General features: G+C 39.6%; 1 protein-coding gene across 2 annotated transcripts in view; it reads left to right on the top strand.

Moving 5' to 3' along the window:
- The first annotated feature begins 549 nt into the window (after positions 1 to 549).
- LOC143887009 (uncharacterized) overlaps positions 550 to 22,340 on the top strand; it is a 33,523-nt gene continuing 11,732 nt past the window's right edge. Inside the window, exons 1-5 of one of the 2 annotated variants that reach the window (XM_077391134.1) lie at positions 550 to 684; positions 9,889 to 9,994; positions 12,613 to 12,657; positions 13,147 to 13,255; positions 14,130 to 14,334. In XM_077391134.1, the coding sequence (XP_077247249.1) occupies positions 637 to 684; positions 9,889 to 9,994; positions 12,613 to 12,657; positions 13,147 to 13,255; positions 14,130 to 14,334 (513 nt within the window). In that variant the 5' untranslated portion in view covers positions 550 to 636. The remainder of the gene's footprint in view (positions 685 to 9,888; positions 9,995 to 12,612; positions 12,658 to 13,146; positions 13,256 to 14,129; positions 14,335 to 22,340) is intronic. The other variant, XM_077391136.1, reaches the window with a different exon arrangement.

Genomic DNA, 22,340 nt, shown 5'->3' on the forward strand with positions numbered 1-22,340 from the left:
GGATCTTACTTTCAGAGAGAGAGAGAGATGTTGCTTGGGACTTTTGTGGAATTTCTGCAGGAAGCCCACGTTTGGTTGGTGGGCCCAAAATAATCCCAGGAACCAAAATAAGCCCACACGTAACCGCATGAAAGGAAAAAAAAAAAAAAAAAAAAACTCACAGGAACCAAAATAATCCCAGGAACCAAAAATAAGCTTGTAGAAGAATTTTTTTTCTTCCCAACAGTTCAAGTAACCAAATAAAGCATTTTTTTTCCCACCATAGTCCGGTTAACCAAACATAGGATATTTTACCGGGATACTTCCATGGAGATTTTTTTTCCACCAATCTCCCAGGAAGTTTTTTGTTCCACAAAAATCCCGAGAACCAAAAAAATTCCAGCAACCAAACGGAAGAAAACTTTAGTCTCTTGAGTCTTGCACCCCTTTATCTAACGGATGAGATCTAGAGCAATAATTATCCTCATGGTGGCCCACCATATCGACGGTTTCAATCACCCAATAAGATGCCACGTGTCCATGGGTTGTCCAAATAAATTAGGACAGGACTATCTCAGTTAAAGTAGTTAAGAACTTAAGATAATAGAATAGTGTTATCTTTTCCCCTTCTTCCAAACACAGGGCGCCGTGCAAAAAATGGGAGACGCGTTGGCCGAATTAGAAACTATCCTCAGATCCAGCAAGGTATTTCTAGGGTTTCTTCTTCTTCTCTCTCTCTCTCTCTACATCTCTTGTTTCTATTCTCATCTCACACCATTTATTAATTTGGAAACCAGAATGCTAAATAGATGGTCATTTTTAATCTCCTCTCTTTCGGTTGTTTTTCAATTGTTATTATCGAGAATTCTACGCTTGTTTGATGATTTTTCCATGAAACTAAGCTTTAACCTAAGAATATTTCTCGATTTTGAAATTAGAAGGATGACATTCAAAAATTTGAATTGAACAATTATTTAAGGGTTTCTTTTTAGTTATAAGTCTAAAGGGTTTTTTGAACAACTGTTTTAAAAGCCATCATGGCATCTAGACCTCTTTTGTAACAGAAAAACCAATCGATAATGTAGGTCGTTAGGATTTCCAGGGTGGTTGGTTGGACATGTTTAAAGATAGGCGTTTGATTTGATGCATTTTGCAATTTTTTGGTGGTTGTGGGTCATTTAAGGGTGTCAATTTTGGCTCGGCTCGTTAAGGCTCGTGAAGGATTTAATATATTTAAATATATATATTATATATTAGTTTATATACTAAAAGGGTTGCCCAGGCAGTGAAAGGGGAAGGCAAAATATGTCACTTCTTTTTTGGTACCCCATTTGTTACTTGGACCAGCCCCCGTGGTGTAAAAAGAGTAGTCAAATTACACTAGATAGGGCTGTCCGGGGAAGATGAGGGGTGTGAATATATCATTGACCTTAATATAACCCAAGCTCGTTAAGGCTCGCGAGCCTGGCGGAACCGAGCCGAGCTCGAGCCTGGTTCTAGCCCGAGCCGCATTTTTTAGCTTAACTAGCCGAGCCGAGCTGGGCCAAGCTCGGCTCGTTTACACCCCTAGGGTCATTGGATATGGGGTTTATCAAAGAATACCTTGGGTGGTTGGACAATTGCAGGTGTTTTCCCACGAAATGACATGGTGTGATTTATGCTGAAAGACCCTCTTTAGTAACAAAATCAACACATTCTATGGAACTTCCCTTTCTAGTTGGAAATAAAATAACTATATCTCCAGCCTGGAGTTTTTGATCTTGATGCTGACAATTGTGAGTTCCGAATCATGTTGATAAGTCCTTTGCAAAATATAAAATAAAATGAAAGAGTAGAACAGAAACATATAGCTTTTGGTATCTTAGATCTTACCTGGACATAGATAAAAGATGAATGAAAGAACAAAAAAAAAGAATGACGCATACATTAAGGGGAAAAAATGAAAACTTGCCTAAGTATGAATGTTCAAAGTTGTTGTCTTTCTGAGGTTTGTTTATCAAAGGCATATGAATTCTTGATGGTGTTCTTGTGGCCAACGAATTTATAAACATGAAAGTGAAGGAGAAGGGATCGAGTATTTTTTTTTTTTGAATGATGAAAATTTATTTAAATGAGCCAACAAGCAAGACTGATGTGGTCAACAAACATCACTAAAAAGGAGAATGGAAGAAGAAAGAAACAACGTCAAAATATGAATAGAGCCTCAGGGGAAGATGGTCAAAAGTCTCAAGCTCCCTACGCTCATCCACCGAATGAACAATGTTCGCTTCACTATTGGCTGATCGATGAATGTGCTGAAAAATTATAGAATGATCCCCAACTATGTCAAGAATTTCTTCAATGGCAGTTGACATCATCCCTAACTCACCTAATAACGTTAATGTAATCACCCTCAACCAACAAAAAATCCAACAACAACCTGCGAGCGAGAAGAATCTCACATAGCATTGCCTGCACCACAGCCTCATTGGAATCCTTCTCGCTAGTAAGGCCAAAAAAATATCATCCATCCTGGCTCTCAGAGTTCATCAGGAGGCCACCAACTGTTGTCGAGCACGAATTCCCTTGAATAAAATCATCGAAATTCAATTTCAGGAAGCCCGGATAAGAAGATTCCATCTAGGACGCGGACATTCCTTTTTGCAACATCTCATGCAGATCTCCTCTCAAGACCTATTGGAAGAGATTTACTGAGAAACTGTAAATATGGGAAGAGTTGCTGCCCAACAGGAAACAATGGAGAAAATTTGTTGTTGGATACTACGAATATTCTTTATCATTCAAAAAAAGATACTATGACGACTCTTTGATATCCTCTTAAAGTCTCTGCTGTTTCTTTCCTTCCAAACTAGCGAAAGTGTAGCAGAAAGAAACGGACTCTCCCTCTATAAGACCATGACGCGAAGACCATGACTCGAGAAGGGATCAACATTTTTTGTAATATCTCTATAGTGATCATGTAAGGTGATACCTCTTTTCATGATCACTGGGAAACCTTTAAGCCAAGTTTTCATGCGCGGCGAGGATTGTTGATGGGGACATCAACAATGGGCGTGGATTCAAGGTTTACAACCGTAGACATGGACGAGACTGATGGCGGAGACTCTAGCATGAGTCACAGACATTGCCATCTTTTTTTTATTATTTACTTTCTATTTTCGTCATTTTATTTGTACCCTACTTTTTAGGCATCAAATCTCATCCGTTTGACGTGTTTTTGGTATTATTAGAAAGGGTTTTCAATTCCCTATCTAATGGGCCCAAGATCACATGATTTAGATGTGATTTGAGCAAGTTATGAGTGTTTTAAGAAAGTGGTATAGGTTTATTACGGGATTACTATTTTAGGTAAGTTTTTATCTTTATTTAGCTTTGCTTTAGATTAGATGAATGGTTGAGATTAGTTTTTAACTTTAAGTTATCTTCTAGGGTTTCTTTTCTTATAAATATATCTTATGAAAGCAATGTAGAGACTTTTGAATATTGAATAGAATTGAGAATTTTTTTGTGAGAGCTATTGTGGCTTGGACTTCTTCACTTCTCCTCTTGGTGCCTTGGAACCATTCTTCTCTAATCTCCTTTCATCTATTCTCATCTATTTCTTCAATCAAATCAACACAAACAAGTAGGGGTGTAAACGAGCCGAGCCGAGCTTGGCCCAGCTCGGCTTGGCTCGTTAAGCACGATAACCCAGCTCGGGCTTGGCTTAGCCAGGCTCACGAGCCTTACCGAGCTCATTTGTTGAATTTTTTTTCCCTAAAAACCCTGAATGCAGTTGTGACCTGTTTCAAATTTTCAATTTTGATATAAAATCACGACAGAATGGGGGTGAATCATGAAGAATCGTATATACCCTAAAAAATCAAAGAAGATGGTTCGATTCTACTGGTTCGATTAGGGTATTTTTTTGACAACCAAAAAAATAATCAAAGAAGATGGTTCTATTAGGGTTTTCAAAACAAAAACAAATCAAACGTAAAGAAAAAGAACCCGTTTTCCTCCAGATGATTAGGGTTCTATTTGCTGGTTCGAACCCTAATGAACCAGTAGGTTCGAACCCTAATCAACTGGTTTAGTGGTTTTCACAAAAAAACAAGAAAAAATGAAACGAGGGGAAGAATCATACCTGGTACGCTGCCGAGAGGAAGAAGATGAAGCTTCTTTTATGAGGAAGAGAGGTGGAGAGTAGAGATAGGTGAGAGGTGGAGAGAAGAGACAAAGCTTCTTCGCGAGAGAGAAAGCGCCTATTTTTTCTTTCTGTCAAGGGTTTAGAAATGTTTTTTTTTCAACCTAACTTTGCTTTTCATCAAACGGCTGAAAATGAAGCCATCCGACAGTCTATTTTGCCCCAGCGTTAATAAAACGGGGAGGAGTAGATAGCTTCTCTACACGGCCACGTAGGCTCACTTCATATATTTATATTTATAATTTTATATATATTAAGTTCTTAACGAGCCTACGAGCCGAGCCGAGCCTGGCCTAGCTCGGGCTCGGCTCGTTAAGCTTAACGAGACGGCTCGGCTCCGCTTGTTAATGATTCGAGCCGAGCCCATGCCGAGCCGAGCCCAAGCCTAAACTGACACCCTTACAAATAAGGTTAGTAAATCAGATTTTCTATTTTCTTTGTTCTTGAACCCTAAAACTAGAAAACCCCAAATCCATAAATCTCCCTTGTTCTCCAAGATCTTGTTATGAGATTTTGAAGGATTGTTTTTATGATTAAACCTCAGCCTAAACACCCAAGAACACTAACTTTAAACCCCTTTTGCAGCCAATTGAAAATTCACACCCTTTTCAAGCCTGGAAACCCTTTTTAAAAATCCCTAGCCTAAACCTACCATCAAATCAGAGCCTAAATCCTAGATTAACCTTTCTTTTACCTTCTAAACCTTAATCTAAGATTTGGACAGCAGTATTAAACAAAAATCCCAGATCCGCTAAATTACCAAAATACCCCTATAACCCAAAACTGGACCGTTTTGAGCCTTCTACTGCTGCTGGACATTTTTTTTTGTTTTTCTTCATTGGATATTATTATTTTCATGCTTGTGTGACATCTATTTCATTGGTACTTGCATTAGCTTTTAGTTCTTTAATTGGTTGGCGTAGGCCTAGTTTAAGACTAATCTTTCTATTATCAATTCTTCTTACGAATCCTTATCGCTTTGATTGATTTGTATTAGGTTTAGTTCATGCTTAATTACAATCTTTACAATTATTTATGCTATTTAAGTCTCATTATTGCTGCTTCCCATAGATTAATTAGGCGTTAATTCGGCCCTAGGTAAGTTGTTAAGTGTTCTTTTAGTTTTTCGCATAAGCCCTAAATTGTCCTAAAGTCTCAATCCCACTAGGAGTGTAGGATTTTTCCTAAATTAGGTATTGTCCTGCATCAATTGTGGTCTGATTGAAGAATTTAAAGTTAGCGGTAATATCCCTTGATGTCTCACTTGGCATATGCAACAATGTGCTGATCTTTGGTCACAACAATGATGATGAAGTATGTAGTCTCTGCGGTATTCTAAGGTGGTTTGAGGTGATGTTTTGGCTGTAGGATCAATATGGCTAAAATTTCCCTTCTTGTATATTTGTGGAGCATCACAAGGTTTTTGAGCTCACAATTAAGCCATATGTCCTTCTTGTCTTCTATCTTGGTCTTCCCTTGGGGTTGGGGATGCTTTCAACGAGCTTGTTGGCCTTAATTATTGAAAGATGTTCCGTTAAGAAGAACGGTGGGAAGGCCCGCCGTTTTCACACGTGAATCCAGGTAGAGGATGCATTCCCCTGTTTTATCTAACAAATATATTATTACATAATAATAAGTCTCTCTTTACGAAGAGAAAAATTGAATATATGAAGAAGAAATATTTTTCTTTTGGGGGACACATTATACTTGTAAGGATTGCTCGCTAACCTTCTAATGTACTTTATGTCTCTCTTCAACATTTTGATTTTTTTGCATAAGGAATTGAAAAGTTGCCAAGAGACTTTTTATGAGAAGGAAAGGAGGACAATAAGAAAATAAAGCATCCCATCAAGAAATGAAGAAAGTGGGCCCTTTTGGGCAAGTGGATTTGGGGAGAAAAGATATTCTCTTTGACAAAATGTCATTATAGACTGATAATCTCCTGATCTAAATGAGTAGGACTTCATTAATCATCACAATCGCTATTGTTAGGGAGTTTGTAGATCAAGGTGTGTGGTGCGCACATTCTTGTTGGTTATTGGTTATAGTGTTGGAAAAGGCTAGGAGTCGGATTTTGGGAAGAACCCTGTATGGGTGATTCTTCGCTCTTGCAGATATTCCATGTCTTAATGCTTTGGTCTCCAACAAGGATGCTCAGATCTCAAATTGCTACAATCCAGTGAGCAACTAGATCGATTAGGTGTGGACGTTTATAAGAAATCTTAAAAATGAGGAAATGGATATTTTCTTTGATCTTTTAAGTAGGTTGGATAACACTTATATTTCTCCTTGGAGAAGAACAAAAGATGTTGTACATGGGACTCTATGAGCAACTTTCCAATGTGATCCTTTTTTTGCTTCCATGACTCGTGTTGATGGTGACAGTACTCTCATTGTTTTTATTGACCCAGTTCCTTCTCATGCGACGATTTTTTGTTGGATTGCTATTGTCGAAAACATTAGTACTTTTGATCATTGAAGGAGACCAAGACAGTTAGATTGTCAAATAGGTGCAATTGTAGAGAAGCGGACGAATCTACTTGTCACATCTTTATCCATTGGATGATGGTCTTCTTGGTTTGTGGCGCTGTTCTAAAGTGTTTTGGGGCGAAAGTTAGATTGTTAAATAGGTGCAATTGTAGAGAAGTGGAAGAATCTGCTAGTCACATCTTTAATTCTTTATCCATTGTATGATGGTCTTCTTGGTTTGTGGTGCTGTTCTAAAGTGTTTTAGGGCTCAGTGGGTGTTCACAAGAAATGTGGGGACCTTATTAATGGTTAGGACTTAACCTCTCTTGGTCAGACTTACGCTTTGGAAAATCGACTTTTTTGCATTTTTGTGGGGCATTTGTAAGGAACAAAATGATCACATTTTTTTGTTTTGTTTTTTGATGACGTAGGGTGTAAAATGATCACATTTTCAAAGCCAAGGATTCCAACTTGGAGTGGTTGCCTGTACAATTAAATTCTATATCATTCAAAGCCAAAGGTTGAACACTATTGCTTGGGCCTCATATAAGTGCCTAGAATATCTATCTGAAGAGTTATAAGCGTCTCTCACACGTGCCAATGGCATACTGATGTTTTGGCTAGAGATAGGGGTGGACAGGGAGGATATTCGGGTTGGATCTAGTATTACTTCATTTTAAATCATTTTTTGCTTTACTTTTTGTTGCTTCCCTTGCGAAGGGATCGATTCTATCCCTCTTTCTTTTGCTTTTGGTATGCTTCTGGTTATCTCTTAATAAAAGAATGACAATAATGGAATTCAATTGATCTCTAATACTGGAAGGAATTTTTTTGTGAGGGAGTGAATGCCCTATAAATCATTCTCATTGGGAGGAGAACACGGTGCTCTATATATCCTTGGAGTGTAAATATCTGCCTCGAGTTAGGGCAATCCCCTGAGCTTCGGGTGGTCACTAAGTGACACGGTGATTGCCTAGTGTCAAAATGGTGTAAGCCACAAGATCCTATATGATGGACCTAGGTCTATTCACCCTTGATGAAATGCCTTGACTGTGTTGGTATATAGTAAAAACCTTTCCTCCTTTCTTCAAAGTTTGATACCTTTAGAATAGTATTTGTGAATAGTTGGTAGGAGGATATTTTTTCTTCAACTTCTTTTCCATCTTCTTCTAGTTGCTGATCTTGCATTTTTCTTGATGATCAAGTCAATTGGAGTTGATCCCACAAACCCGACGTGTTTATTGATGCTGGATAAATTTCTATTCCGTCATCAACCAATGAATGAATTGATTGGATGAAGATGTCTATCAAGTTTGAGAATTTCACCTTTAAACTAAACTTCTTGATCTTCTCCCGTAGTCTATGGCTCGATAATAGTCTCATCTGCGACGGGATGGAATATCCTCCTCAAATGGCTCTTCACATGGAGCACGAGTTGGAGGTGGGTTCTTGGGAGTTATGAGATCCATAATTATTTCGTCATGACCCAAATATCTACTTGGATTGAATTTTCACATCAATGATCAAATCAACATCGACGAAGCTGGATTTCAGCATCTCTTTATCCACAATGATCAATTTCTTCTCTCTCAAAGATTGATTCCATCTATGACTATGCCCACCACTGATATGAGTCAAAAGTTGCAGATTTCTCAAATTTTGACAAGCCCACTTGGATACAGACTTGCTACGATGATACAATCCAATATATCAAAGAACTATAATAAAGTCACTAAACAAGAACGAAACAGTGCATAAATAAATCCTAATTGAATGAATTAACCAACTAGAAGCCATACAGTGCAATTTTTTACTCCAATATTCAAAGTTGACTTAACAAAGTTCTTAAGAGCTGAGGTAAACATATATAAATAATCCTCTAACAAATGCTTACTCCTATGATGATTCAACGTCCCTTCTCTATTTTACCTTATTTGAATGATGGAAATCTTTATTTAAAAGCTAAAGAACAAACCATGTCCAATTTGGTCAGCAGAAAACAAGGAAGAAGAAAGGGACAAAGAAAAAGAAAACATCCCACCTGAATGGGCGCATCAAAAGGGAAATGGTCCCCAACAACCAGAAAATTCCTATAAACACCACTCCGAGCAAGGGAGTCTGCCTCATAATTGGCTGACCAAAAATAATTCTGAAAAGTGATTGGATGGCCCTCAATACGATCCAACAATTCCTCGAGAGTGTTGGTAAATCTCCAAGGGAAGCCGTTTCTATCCTTAACCCATCAGATAGTGTTAGTGAATCAATCTCCTTCAATAACCAAAGAATCAAGGACATAGAGGTCGAAGGGGAGGATTCCATCTTAAGGGCCAAGCACTGTCGAAGGGAAGGATTCCATTTTTAAGGGCCAAACACATCCTCCTCATACGAGTCTTTCACCCTTTAGGACTCGACAACGGCCATGTAACATTGCTATCGTGCACATGAGGAAATCCCCCTAGACCTGGATTCTCTAAGCTCAAACATCAAAAGTTGAAATTTAGAAATTTAGAAGGCGGGGGGGGGAGGAACTGTAAAAGTTCAATTGTCTTTTCTATTACTTCTACTTTTTAAATCTAACCAATTCTCCCATTTTAGTGCTCTAGAACAATTTCAAGTAGCTAAAAATGTTTACCGCTACAACAAAGTCCAACACAAAGCAGTGCCACTAAAATGTCTATAAATTTCTTCGATTTCTCTTCAATCCCTTTCTAGTATTTTTCTTCCAACTGTCTTTTAATTCTGGTTTCTGTTCCTAATCTTCCACCAATTTCTATTCTAAGTTTCTAACTACTTCTGCAACTTCTTGTTTTTAGAAACCCTCAAAATCATTGTAATAACATTCAAAAAATGCCTAAAATCTTCTCTACATAAAACGACCCCTCTTTTGAAAATTTAGGTCAAACTAAGGTGGCTTGGACTGCCTCCTGATGTTATCATGATGTAATAATAGTGACATCATGCTGGCAAAATTACAGTACTCCAGGCAAAGCCAATTCTCATTCTGGGACCTGTTTCCTTATTGTTATCACTGCTCGAGCCTCCCTTCGGTGCTATTTTCAGTCTGGACTTGTGACAAGTTTTGTTCGAATTGTGCTGTTTTTCAGTAGCATGGGTTAAAACATTTGAGCAACAAACTTTTGTCTCACATCTGATCACGTCAGGACTGTGGATAGTTATTAGGGATTTTAAGTTGAGAATTGCAAATGATGTTGCCAGTATATCACCTGTAATGCATGTTTTATATACACTCACAGGATAAACTGACACTTGAAGAGGAGAATGTTCTTCGAACATGTAAGGGAAGAGCAATTAGGGATTTTACAATTGGCGCCTGCGTTGCGTCAGGTATTGTGTGGGCAGGTACTTTTTTCTCATATTTAACCCATGCTTATCTATCATCCATACATACACACATAGCTGTGTTGGGTTTCTTAAAATGTTAATTTTAGGACTTATTTTACTACAACTGATTTCATTATTGGAATATTTTTGTTACTTATATTTTTGTTATTGTGCCTATTACCATTTTAGTCTCTTCTTGCTCCAACTTAACTGAGGGATTTGATCCATTTGTATATTTCCAATACTTTTTTGCCAGAATTACAAATTTATATATTGAAATTAACTCCTTGACCTGTACTTTCCTTGAAATCCTTCTTGATGATTGTAGTAGATAGTATATACATCCTTAGCTTTTTGTTTTTTTTCTTGCTAATATATTCTTATATAAGATTAGGAATGCTTAGCTCCTTATCTCGACAAGTTATTGCGTAAGGAAGGATTCAAGGTGGCTAATCATTTTGGACTAGATCCTTCAAAGTTACATGACACCCTCCAGTTGTTGCTGATTCAAGGACCTGAACAGGTCATTCTCCTTCCAATTGTTATGGATAGGTCATACCTCAGATGTGTACAGGTGTCCCTTTACCTTTGGCGCTAGATCTATTCTGTGTCCCCCTATGTGAAGAGAGAAACCTACGATTGTGGTTTATCTTCGGGCTGTACAGCTGCTCTTGTGATGTGAAATTATACTGCCCATTGGAAAATTGGATGGTTTCTTTCGTGTTAGAAGCAACTAGTTCTGGAGAAAGCTAAATTAGAACTCTTAATAGCAATCTGAAGTAGAAAAATGAAATTTTAATGTCTGAAGCAGCTAGCAATTGTCAGACTCTGTATTGGGATTTGCATCCCAAGAAGAATATATTGGCAGTACAAAGCGTGATGCATTTTGTCATTTCAAGCTGTCACATGGGCAACCAATGAAACATGTACTTGCCGTGGTGGCCATTGATATTTTAACTTTTAAGAGTAACATATCGGTACCTATTGATGAAGTCCTCACATTAAAACTGAATTATAGGCTAAAGTGTTACAAGTCCTGACATGGATGTTGGGCAGAGACTAAGTCATCTACTCTCTGCTTTTTGGGGAACTTATATGAATTAAGATCTGATGCTCAAACTAATTAATATTGATCCTAGAAACTGAGAACATGCAGTTTCTATTTTAATTTTCCTAAACTCTGAAGCATTACATATTCCAAGGTTAACTATCTTTATATTGCTTTTACCCATGGTTTTAAATTTCGACCGAAATCCGAAATTTCGGATTTCGGTGAGGACCGAAACCGAAACGTACCGAAACCGAAATTTGCTAAATTTCGGTGAAATTTGTATTTAAATAGTAATATTTTATTCCGTTGAAGAATTTCAAACAAAATTAACGAAATTTCAGTCGAAATTTCATCCCAAAAAATAGGCATTTCGATGGGCAATACCAAATTTCGGGATTTCGGCTGAAATTTCAGTTTCGGATAAGTCCGAAATTTTAGCCGAAACCGAAATTTAAAACCATGCTTTTACCTTATATGCCCTCTAATATGACGTCATGGATTCTATCATTCATATTCCAGGGCATCTAGGGTTGCTGAAGCAACAGACCTGTGCGGAGGTAGGGAGTCCTTGAAATTCCCCATGTTTTTTTATTGGGTTTGATGGAGCATCCTCTTGAGGCACAGTCATTTTTCCAGGGCTGGATCTTGTGCTTAAGAATTCCATTTTTAGTTATTAAGTAAGATGCCCTGAACCATGATGGAAAGCACAATAGGCCAACATGTTCCAGTAAGGCGGGACAGTGCTAGCACTGGCTTTGATGTCAGGAGCTGAACATGGCCTTTGTCCAATAGTAATGAAAGGATCTGGCATCGATGGCGTGAATTGGCAGAGAGGTCGCTTGTTATTCCCATCGTTCTGTAATTACGAGGGTCTTGTTTGGTTTTCTGACTTGGTTCTGGCTTTGATTTTGCTTTGCCCATGGTTGGCATTCTGAATATGACGACTGTGATCATTTTGCCTCGCTGTTGGTGTTGGTTGTTGTTGGGATTGTTTTTGACAAGCTCCTTCAAGCGGGTGCAATCATTAACGTCATCATCACGACGACTGGCATTGCTGTTATTGTTACTGCGGTTATCACTCTTGTTGTTGTTCCATTTCTTGTTTCCTCCATAAGAGTTTCCGCTACTGTCAGATTGAGAAGAAGAGGGCTGTTGCAGGAAATGCATGGGGAAGGTGGGAAACGCGTTTCCAAAATGAAAACGATTTGAATTTAAAAAATGCATGAAACGCGTGGGAAACGTTCAGGAAACATGGGGAAAACGTTCTGGACGTGTGCCTATTTTGTTGTTCACTACTCTGCACTTTGGATTTAATGTTCAATATTACTTCTGACCTTTATAAGGTTCTCTGTGCTTGGATCCATACAAATAAGTTTCTACATGTACTTCAAAATATTCTCATGATTTAATTTCCTGTATTTACGATGCTTTAGGTATGTTTGGCTCTTGATTGCATATTTTATTTCATACAAGAAATTTTGTTTTGTATCTTGTAAATGCATGGTTATTTTGTTGTTTATTTCTTTGTAGTTTTAGTTCTGAATTTTATGATATTTTTCTGCTAAATCCTCCTTTTGCCTGGCAGCGACACAGAGGCTTACATATGGACAGAGATTCAACTATTCTGGAGGTGAGTTAATAACCACTGCTTTTCATTTGCGACTTAGGGAGTTTGAATATAACATAGGCATAGACATTTGCATGCTTGACATAATGTCAATAATATGCAAAAAGTATAACTTGTTAAATCATATCCAAAAGAATATAAAATATCACTAGAGGACAAGGAAAAGGTTAATGTGGTAATATCCTAATTCTTATGAATGGAACACAGTGTAATGCTCTTGAAGAAAATAGTGCCATTTTACAAAGAATGTGCTCTTTACTATGTTTACCCATTATTCAACACGATAAACTTGATAGCTATCCTTTTGTTCTAGCAAGACTATTGGATATGTAACTGGAGCATATATTGACTATAGCACCTTCTTAGCCTAAATCAACAAGCAGAAAATTCCCACAGGGAAGAATTTTCTTTTTCTTTACCATGAGTTTTAGGCTTTTTGAATGTCATTAGGAATGCCATTTGATAGCTTGAGTAGTTCAATCAATTTTGCAGGAGCTGCTATTCTCTCAGGAATGTGGAGATTTGACAGGTCTTTGAATTCGTCCCTAGATCACATTCTTGCATTGGATGGAAGTCGAATGCAGAGGATGTTGGCAAACTTGTAGGTTCTCAGCCATAACTTCAGACTTGTGTTTTTTGGGCTATGCAGATGATATTGAAATGGTAATAATTACCTACCAAAATAGAATAGGTAATAATTGATATTTATATTATTTACATGCCAATGTTGCCTGTCAGTAAATTATTTAAAGTTCTGGCTATTCTTTTGAACTGAACCTTGTCTTATTTAGATCTTCCTTGGGATACAAAAGCCCCCTCAAAACGTGACACCATACAAGCTCAACATTTTCATGGTTCAAATTCTTGTTACTGGAGTAGAACTAACATTTTAGCAAAGTACTCATCCACAGTTATGTCCAGACCATATATGTCTAATATGTTTTGGTAAGCAGAACCTTACGATACCTGATGGCAGTATCAAAATCCAAATCTGAACCCTGTATCTAATTGTAGTTGACAAGACATTTTTCAACAAAAAAGAGGTGTTACTTGCATTATACAGTACTATTTAGATATTCATTCAATATCTTGAATTCTATTTCAGAAATCCGAATAAAGTTCTGTGTATATATATGCTTTTAATTGCTTTCTTCTGTGGGATTATCTAATTATTCTGTCAGAGATGGAATTTTGAATGTTTATGTATCATTCCCACGATAGTTGTAGTTTAGCATATTTTCTACTTTTCAATAACAAAGAAATATTACAAATTTACATTAGAACATTTGGCACCGTGGTCCGTGGCAGTGAAGTTAGGTCTCACCTTAATCATGGGTAGTAGTAGTTCACCTTACAGATGCAGATATTTATTATGTAACATACGAAGGTGAAGGTGTCTTTGTGCTTGTATGGGTCTTCTGTTATTGATTTTACACCTAAAGCATGGGTAACATAATGGGTAAATTTTGTAACAGATTATTGACAAAGAATCGGGATGATCCTTGGAGAATGCAGGTTGTCAGCAAGCATTTCTACTCCGAAAAAGTGTTCGATGATTTAAATCCAGATCAGCCCTTATCAAGGTGGCGTCGTCGGAATATCTTTGGAGATAATGTTGCTCAGAGAACTCATGATGACAACTACAATGACCAGCCAAGATTGGAGCCTAAGCAATTTACTGTAAGTAATCTGGTTTTCACTGTACAGGCAAATCAACCTTAATAAGAATGTCATTTCTTGTGTTTAAAGACTTGATCTAGTACTTGAAGGACTATGGAGTCAAGCCAACTCTTTCAAGACCTCGATGTCGTTTGGGGGCAACTTTTTTTGGAATGATTGGTCAATTACATGAAAAAGCAATCAAATAATCAGAAAGCTCAATTGAGTAGTCAAAAAGTCGAGCCAGAACCTGATAAAATTCAAACTTTCTTACTATGCATCCTTTTTCTTTCTAACATACTTGAGTACTCAACTCTTTCAAGTTCACTCTTTCAAGTTAACTTCTCTCCTCACCTCTCCTCTCTCCTACATTCATTCCATTTCCTGGCATTCGCTTTCTCCCCTTTCCACTCCACTCTTATGTTGGGTTTATAAATTGTTACCCTTTGCCCCTTATATTTTCTCCCGTGTAATCTTCATTCCCTGTTTTCTTGATCCTGATCTTTTCTAGATCTTGATCTCCTTTCTTCCTTTCTCTTTTTGATCTTAGTCTAGATTTTTTCTTGATCTTGATTTTGATCTTTCTGGATCTTGATCTCCTTTCTTTTCTTGATTTTGATCTTCCTTTCTCCTCCTTTCTCTTCATTATTCTTTCCTTCATTTCTCCTTGTCTTGGCTAAGATTAGCCCATTTCCTTTTCCATATCTACTTCTCTTTCTTCTCTTATAGGTTTCCTACATCTGGATACTTTACAGCGCTTTGTTTGCCTTGACCAATGGACCCTTATTCTTTCCTTCATCTCTCTTTGTCTTGGCTGAGATTAGCCCCTTTTCTTAATCTTAATCATGTTCTCTCTGATCTTGATTATTCTTTCCTTCATTTCTCCTTGTGTTGGCTAAGATTAACCCATTTTCTTCTCCATATCCACTTCTCTTTCTTCTCTTATAGGTTACCTACATCTGGATACTTTACAGCACTTTGTTTGCCTTGAACAATGGACCCTTGTTACCCACCTTAAGCCTACGTTCTACACATAACCCTCACAGTCATCCTAGTATCCCTTCTAGACTTCTTTTGGCCATAGTTATTAGTTTATTTTTTTATATAATCGAAGCAATGAAATGTACTGATAAAAAAAAGATGAAATGTAAATGCATGCCATCTTATTTTAGTGCCACACTATACCAGGGAGAGACTAGTCGGCCTTAAGCAAGGAGCTCGATCCGTGAGGGAATACATGAAAGACTTCCATCTCCTTATATCCTGTAATGTATTGGTTGAAGATGACAACAAGCGAGTGCTCAATACATCAATGGGCTTCGATTTCAAATCCTGGAGTCGATTTCCCTTCACATCCTCATTGTTGATGACGCCTTTTGATTGATGCTGACGGTCAAGAAGATGCCCCATTGTTCTCAGCGAGGCGATACTAACAAATGCCTGCCTAGTTCAGCCAAGCCACTAGGAATCCTATGACTAGTCGACTGAACCCTACTCTTCCAACTAAGAGTGGAGAAATGTGTGTGAAATGCCTAAGTAGACAAAAGACTGCCTTTGCTGTATTTTAACATAGACAACATATTACAATGAAAATAATGTCCTAACAATAAGCAGTGTGACATGATTGGTGTACCGGCTATCGGATCAACAGACAGATTGATTGTGATGTAGAATTCTGAATTGCTGAAGAAAGAGGGAGACAAATTTGATTAGTTTTCTACTTCAGTCATCTTGAGTATGGATAGTGGCAGGTTCAAATGTTTGTTGACAGCGATTAATGGATCATTCAATCCGAGGTGTAAGGCTAGCCTAAGCCAGTAGCTAGATGACATGAAGGTAGTGTGATCTCCCTTGCTTTCTGGGTGGGTATTTCAATACTATTATATTATCCATGATTGCAAGCGTTCAATGACTTGATCAACCAACAAGAGATGACTGACTTTCTACTTGCAGAAGTGAAGTACATGTGGTCAAGCAACCGCAGTGATGGCTTGTCTGTACAGATTCCTTGTCTTGACAGATTGGGACCTTCAATTTGAGGATATTCGTCAATGGGGACTCCTTCGATCAATATCCGACCACAATTCCATTATGCTTTAGACTGGTTGGATGGCAATGGTTGGAATTTTGGTCAGAAGTTTTTACAAGATCATAGTCAAGACTCAGACATTAGCTCTCCATATAAGAGAATGCATGTGCAGCTTGATCTCTCATTACCAAGGGGCTTTTGTTGGGATAGGCTGATCCTAGATGACATGAAGGTGGTGTGATCTCCCTTGCTTTCTGCGTGGGTATTTCAATACTATTATATTATACATGATTGCAAGCGTTCAATGACTTGATCAACCAACAAGAGATGACTGACTTTCTACTTGTAGAAGTGAAGTACATGTGCTCAGGCAACCGCAGTGATGGCTTGTCTGTACAGATTCCTTGTCTTGACAGATTGGGACCTTCAATTTGAGGATATTCATCAATGGGGAGTCCCTCGATCAATATCCGACCACAATTCCATTATGTTTTAGATTGGGTAGGATGGCAATGGTTGGAATTTTGGTCAGAAGTTTTTACAAGATCGTAGTCAATACTCAAGACATTAGCTCTCCATATAAGAGAATGCATGTGCAGCTTGATCTGTCATTACCAAGGGGCTTTTGTTGGGATAGGCTGATCCTAGATGACATGAAGGTGGTGTGATCTCCCTTGCTTTCTGGGTGGGTATTTCAATACTATTATATTATCCATGATTGCAAGAGTTCAATGACTTGATCAACCAACAAGAGATGACTGACTTTCTACTAGTAGAAGTGAAGTACATGTGGTCAAGCAACCGCAGTGATGGCTTGTCTGTACAGATTCCTTGTCTTGACAGATTGGGACCTTCAATTTGAGGATATTCGTCAATGGGGACTCCCTCGATCAATATCCGATCACAATTCCATTATGCTTTAGACTGGGTAGGATGCCAATGGTTGGAATTTTGGTCAGAAGTTTTTACAAGTTCATAGTCAAGACTCAAGACATTAGCTCTCCATATAAGAGAATGCATGTGCAGCTTGATCTCTCTTTACCAAGGGGCTTTTGTTGGGATAGGCTGATCCTAGACGGGTGTTGATTTCCAATGAATGTTTAGAATCCTTGAAAAGAAGATTTGGCCGGGGTGGGGTGCAGAATTGACACAGAGAAAGCATATTGTTATGTATACTGTGATTACTGAGATTCCATTGAGGAAATTGACTTTTGGGGAGAGGTGGGGGTGGATGGGGAAGTGCATTAGGAACCTTATTTATCCTTACGGTGAACGAAACCCTGCTTGGTTTTTGTCAGTTTGAGGGATATCTGTCAGGGAGATCCTTTGTCTCCTCTCATTTTCACGATGGTTGGTGAAATGGAGAATAATTTTCAAAAGGGGTGTCGAAAATGGTTTCCTGAAGCTGTGGAAATTGGGGGTAGGGCAAGTAGAATCTCCCACCTGGAATTTGCGGACGGTACACTCATTTGTTGAAACTTGTTCCAATAGATTGACAACATGAATCAGTCGGGTAAAGGCTTCTGGGACATTTGATTACAAAGAGACCTTAATGATATGGAAATACTGGATCTCCAACATCTTCTTTCACAGTTAGAATCAGTATATTGCTCCAAGTTCTTAGATGACGAACGAATATGGTCAGCAAAGCAAAATGGTGAGTTCACGGCCAGGTCTTTCTTTAAGGTTTTAAATGCAGACCATGAATCGGATGAGAGGCGTATATGGAAGTCACTGGCGTGGACTTTGGTGCATCGGAAAATCAATACTTGCAATCGACTAAAGAAAAGACACTTCAGTCTTGCAAGTATTTGTGTCCTCCTTTACCCATGAAAAAAAAAAGTATTTGCGTCCTCTGTCGTAAAAAAGAAGAGACATTGGACCATCTGATGTTACATTGTCCTTTCTCCTACCAATTATGAGGGCAATTGATGCCTTTGGAATGAAATAGGTCTCTCCGAGGTCTATAAGTTCTCTTTTGACTAACTGGCCAGGCATTCCATTTTGGGAAATTGGTAAAGTTGCTTTGGTCCATCTTCCCCTATGCTATTGTTTGTAACATATGGAAGGAGTGGAACAGACGTATCTTTGAAGACCCTTGGATGGTTGTCGACAGACATCAAGGTGGAACTTATCTCGTGGGCCAAGATTAAAAGGAGAATACCCTATGGGGTGGGAGACCTGGTAAGGAATTGGTGGTCTATCATTTGGGATAAAGAGATCTGAACCAAACCTAAACCTAAATGGATGGCTCCACCATCTGGGTGGCTCAAACTTAGTTTTGATTGTAATTCTCTTGGGAACTCGGGAAAAGCAGGTATAGGGGGGCTAATTAGGGACGATAAACAAACTACCATAATGACCTTTTTGGGCCCGGTCGGGATTTGTGACGCGAATGAGGCGGAAATCAAGGCTCTTCTCTTTGGACTGCGATGGGCATTGGAGAACAATCTAGGGCCACTAATAGTAGAAGGGGACTCCACAAATGCGGTGGCTTGGGCTTCAGGTACTTCAAAGGGGCCATGACGTCTCCAAGATCTAATAGTGGAAACTCTTGACCTCATAAGGTCGCTTCGGCCTAAAATAGAGCATCGAAGGAGATCAGCAAATGAAGAGGTAGATAGTGATCAACCCTTTGTAACTACTTGAAGTAATGTTGTAGGATCAATGATCCCTATCTAGAAAGAAAGATTGACAACATGAAGTTGATGCTGTAGATGTTTGAGGGTATGTTGGGGTTGGAAATCAATGTTACTAAGAGTGTTACGGTAGGCATTAATCACTAAGATGGGAGAGTTACGCATGCTGATCGCTTTAGGTGTAGGAGGGAGATGCTCCCCATGATGTTTGTTGGCCTTCTATTAGGTTTCAATGTCCCATACAAATCGACGTGGGTGTTGGTTCTTAAACAAATAAAGAAGTTGGCTGGGTGGAAAAAGTCTTCGGTCATTTGGCGGCCGCTTTCCTTAATCAATGCTGCTTTGTCCAACTTACCAAATATTTTATGTCTTTCGTCTCTAATCCCAAAGGGGTGGTGAAGAGAATGGACAACGCAGAAGCTTTGGAGGGATTTCTTGTGGTAATGGGAAGAGGAAGGCTGGAGAAGAATCGTTGCGGAAAAATATGGGGAAGGGTGGGGTGGGCGTTGATGTTAGATTGGTACGTAGTTGAGATTAGTCAAGCGAGGAAGGAGTTACTAGCTAGGATTAGAATTAGGGTGGGAGGGTAAGATAGGTGGTTCGGCCTGGTTCCATTGTGCGAAGCTTTCTCGTGCCTATATAGGTTGGTGGGAGATAGGTGAATTTTTTTTATTGATATGAGAGAAGGGAAGGGAGGGCAAGTCTTGGCGCAATGGTAAGGTTGCTCCGTTGTGACCTGGTGGTCAGGGGTTCGAGTCTCTGCAAAGCAGGGGTAAGGCTGCATACACTAGCCCTCCCCAGACCCCGCAGTGGCTGGAGCCTCGTGCACTGGGCCGCCGCCCTTTTTTATGAGAGAAGGGAAGGGGCGAGAGGGCAGGTGGTTTGGGAAGGGTGTAATATAGGAGTTTGGAAGGCTTCACAAGTATTTTTGCTTTCTTTATTGGAAGGAGTTTGCATTACTCATGTGGAAGAAGATAAATACATTTGAAAGTCTGATGCAGTTGGTACCTTGATGGCGATGTCCTTTAATGTCTTATTGAGGGAGGACAAATGGTCAGGAAAATTGGACCGGATATGGAAAAGGTCCAGTGCCAGCAAGGGAAAAACAAGTTTGAAATTATGTTTGAAGTTAATCATCAAGGAAATTATGTTTGAAATTAAGAACAGGGTGATGTCTTTAGTATTGGTTAGGAAGGGATTCTTGGGATATCATCCACCCTTGACCTTATTAGAAATTGGAATGTGATTATGAAATTTAGGGCGAGAGAAAAGATAGAGAAGTAATTTTTTCCTACTTTCAACACTGCTACACTGAACCTCAATGATTTCTTCAGTGGCAACCTGGGTCTGGCCGACATAGGAAGTGTATTTCGGAATGAGAGGAGGGTCATTCCTGCATTTTCCGGGCCCATCATGACTTTTTCGAGATGGAGTTCTGGGTGCTATTGGCTGGCTGGGTGGGCTTCCGGGTTGAAGCGAATTCACTAAATATATATATTTTAAAAAAAGGTAACAACTTTATTCCACACGATGAAAATTACAAGGGACAAGACGTCCCCCAAAATGGGTTAATCTGTACCCCCATTACATAAAAGCCGGGATAGTATATGAGGCTGTGTGCTGGGCTGTGGAAATTCTCTCACATTCTCTATGAAAATTTTGAGATGTGTAGGGAGATGGATGTTTCTTCAATCTTCATCTTGAGAAAGGCTAACGGTGTGGCTGTTTACCTTGGGAAGAACTGACTTGGTGGGTGTCACCCTCTTAAAATGTTGGCACACGCATTGGCTTGTGGTGGCACCTTGCACCCTTACCAATGTGCACTTGGAACATCAAGGTGGGAAGAAGGCCATGGGACCAAAGCTTTGGCATGGCTTGGCCTAGAGCATAGGTGTGGGCTATGCATAGCTTGCACAGGCAAGCATTAGTGGGAACCTAACCTAACTCAAGTGTGGACTGGTTGGGCACTGGACTAGTTGGGCACTGGATCATTGGGCACTGGACTGGTTGGGCACTGGATCATTGGGCTCTGGACTAGTTGAGCACTGGATTGGTGGGCACTGGATCATTGGGCACTGGATCGGTGGGCATTGGATTCGTAGGCACTGGACTGGTGGGCACTTAATGGTGGGCATAGGCAAAACCAAGGCACCAGTGTGCTCATGACATTTGTCAACACATGGGCGTGTTTGCACATGGAGGCAACGGTTGCAAACTGTTATGATTCAAACCAAGGCACTGCTTGGTCGTGTTCGAAGGCTTGTGCACAAGGAAGGCAAAGCATAAGCAACTGGTGGGTGTAGGGGTGCAACAGGGTCGGGTTGGGTCGGGTTTTTCAAAACCCTAGCCCAACCTTGGATCCCATTATCTCGGCCCTGACCCTTCCTGACCCTGAGTCAGGGCCGAAAAACCTCAACCCATTGCCCGCCCTACAGGGCTCAGCGCGGCCCTGGCCCGCCCTGATTGGCCCTGATTGACCCTAGTGCAAATACCAGTTAAGAGTGCCAAAAATAAAGCAACCACATATCATATAGAACAAAATGATCAATAAACAGAGAAAGGGAACAAAATAGAACTACGAATTCAGCATCATGACGGGCAGCAGAGACAATTAATAATAATAATCTATAGAAACATCAATCCAAGATAATAGAAAACATTAGCAAAAGAAACATGCATAGATGGTTCAATTCTATAATAGAAAACTTAGGGTCGGGCCGTGTCAGGTTGACCCGAGGTATTAACCCTGAACCCGACCCGACCCGACCCTGAGTCAAGGCCTAAAAAATGAACCCTGACCCGCCCTCAGGGTTGGAAAATCCAGCCCAGACCCTGTTCGGGCTCAGGGCGGGTCAGGGTTGACAGGGCCAAACTTGCACCCCTAGGTGGGCGGTTTTGACACACATGGCAGCAAGGCATTGGCATGCACTTGCACATTGTGAAGACTTCTTAAGGCAATCATGACTGGGTGGTTAGGCAACTGCTATGTCACATGGTGGCTTATCATTTGTAAGTGCTTGGGCACACAGATTGTGAAAAATGTAATGGGCGTTTTGTGGGCAAAACGCCTAAGGCAACAAGACAACGAAAGGCAACAGATAGGCAACTGTTGTGAGTTCCCTTTGTATGTACTATGGCAATGGTGAAATTCGTGGAGTAGGCAGAGATTTGGCCGAACCACGTTAAAAAGTCCCTTGTGTTGTGTTGTTGTGTGATCTTTGTATGTGCAAACTTGGTTGGCCTGACTAGCTTTGTGCTAGGCCATCACGGATAGCCCCTTTATCAAAGAAATTTTGATTTTGAGTGAGTTGGACCGTGACATCTTGGTATCAGAGCAGAAAGTTCGAAGGAAATGGCGG

The sequence above is a fragment of the Tasmannia lanceolata genome, unplaced genomic scaffold (assembly GCF_043159265.1).
Source record: "Tasmannia lanceolata isolate RefF3 unplaced genomic scaffold, GAP_Taslan_0.1 ptg000012l, whole genome shotgun sequence".
NCBI classification, from domain to species: domain Eukaryota; kingdom Viridiplantae; phylum Streptophyta; class Magnoliopsida; order Canellales; family Winteraceae; genus Tasmannia; species Tasmannia lanceolata.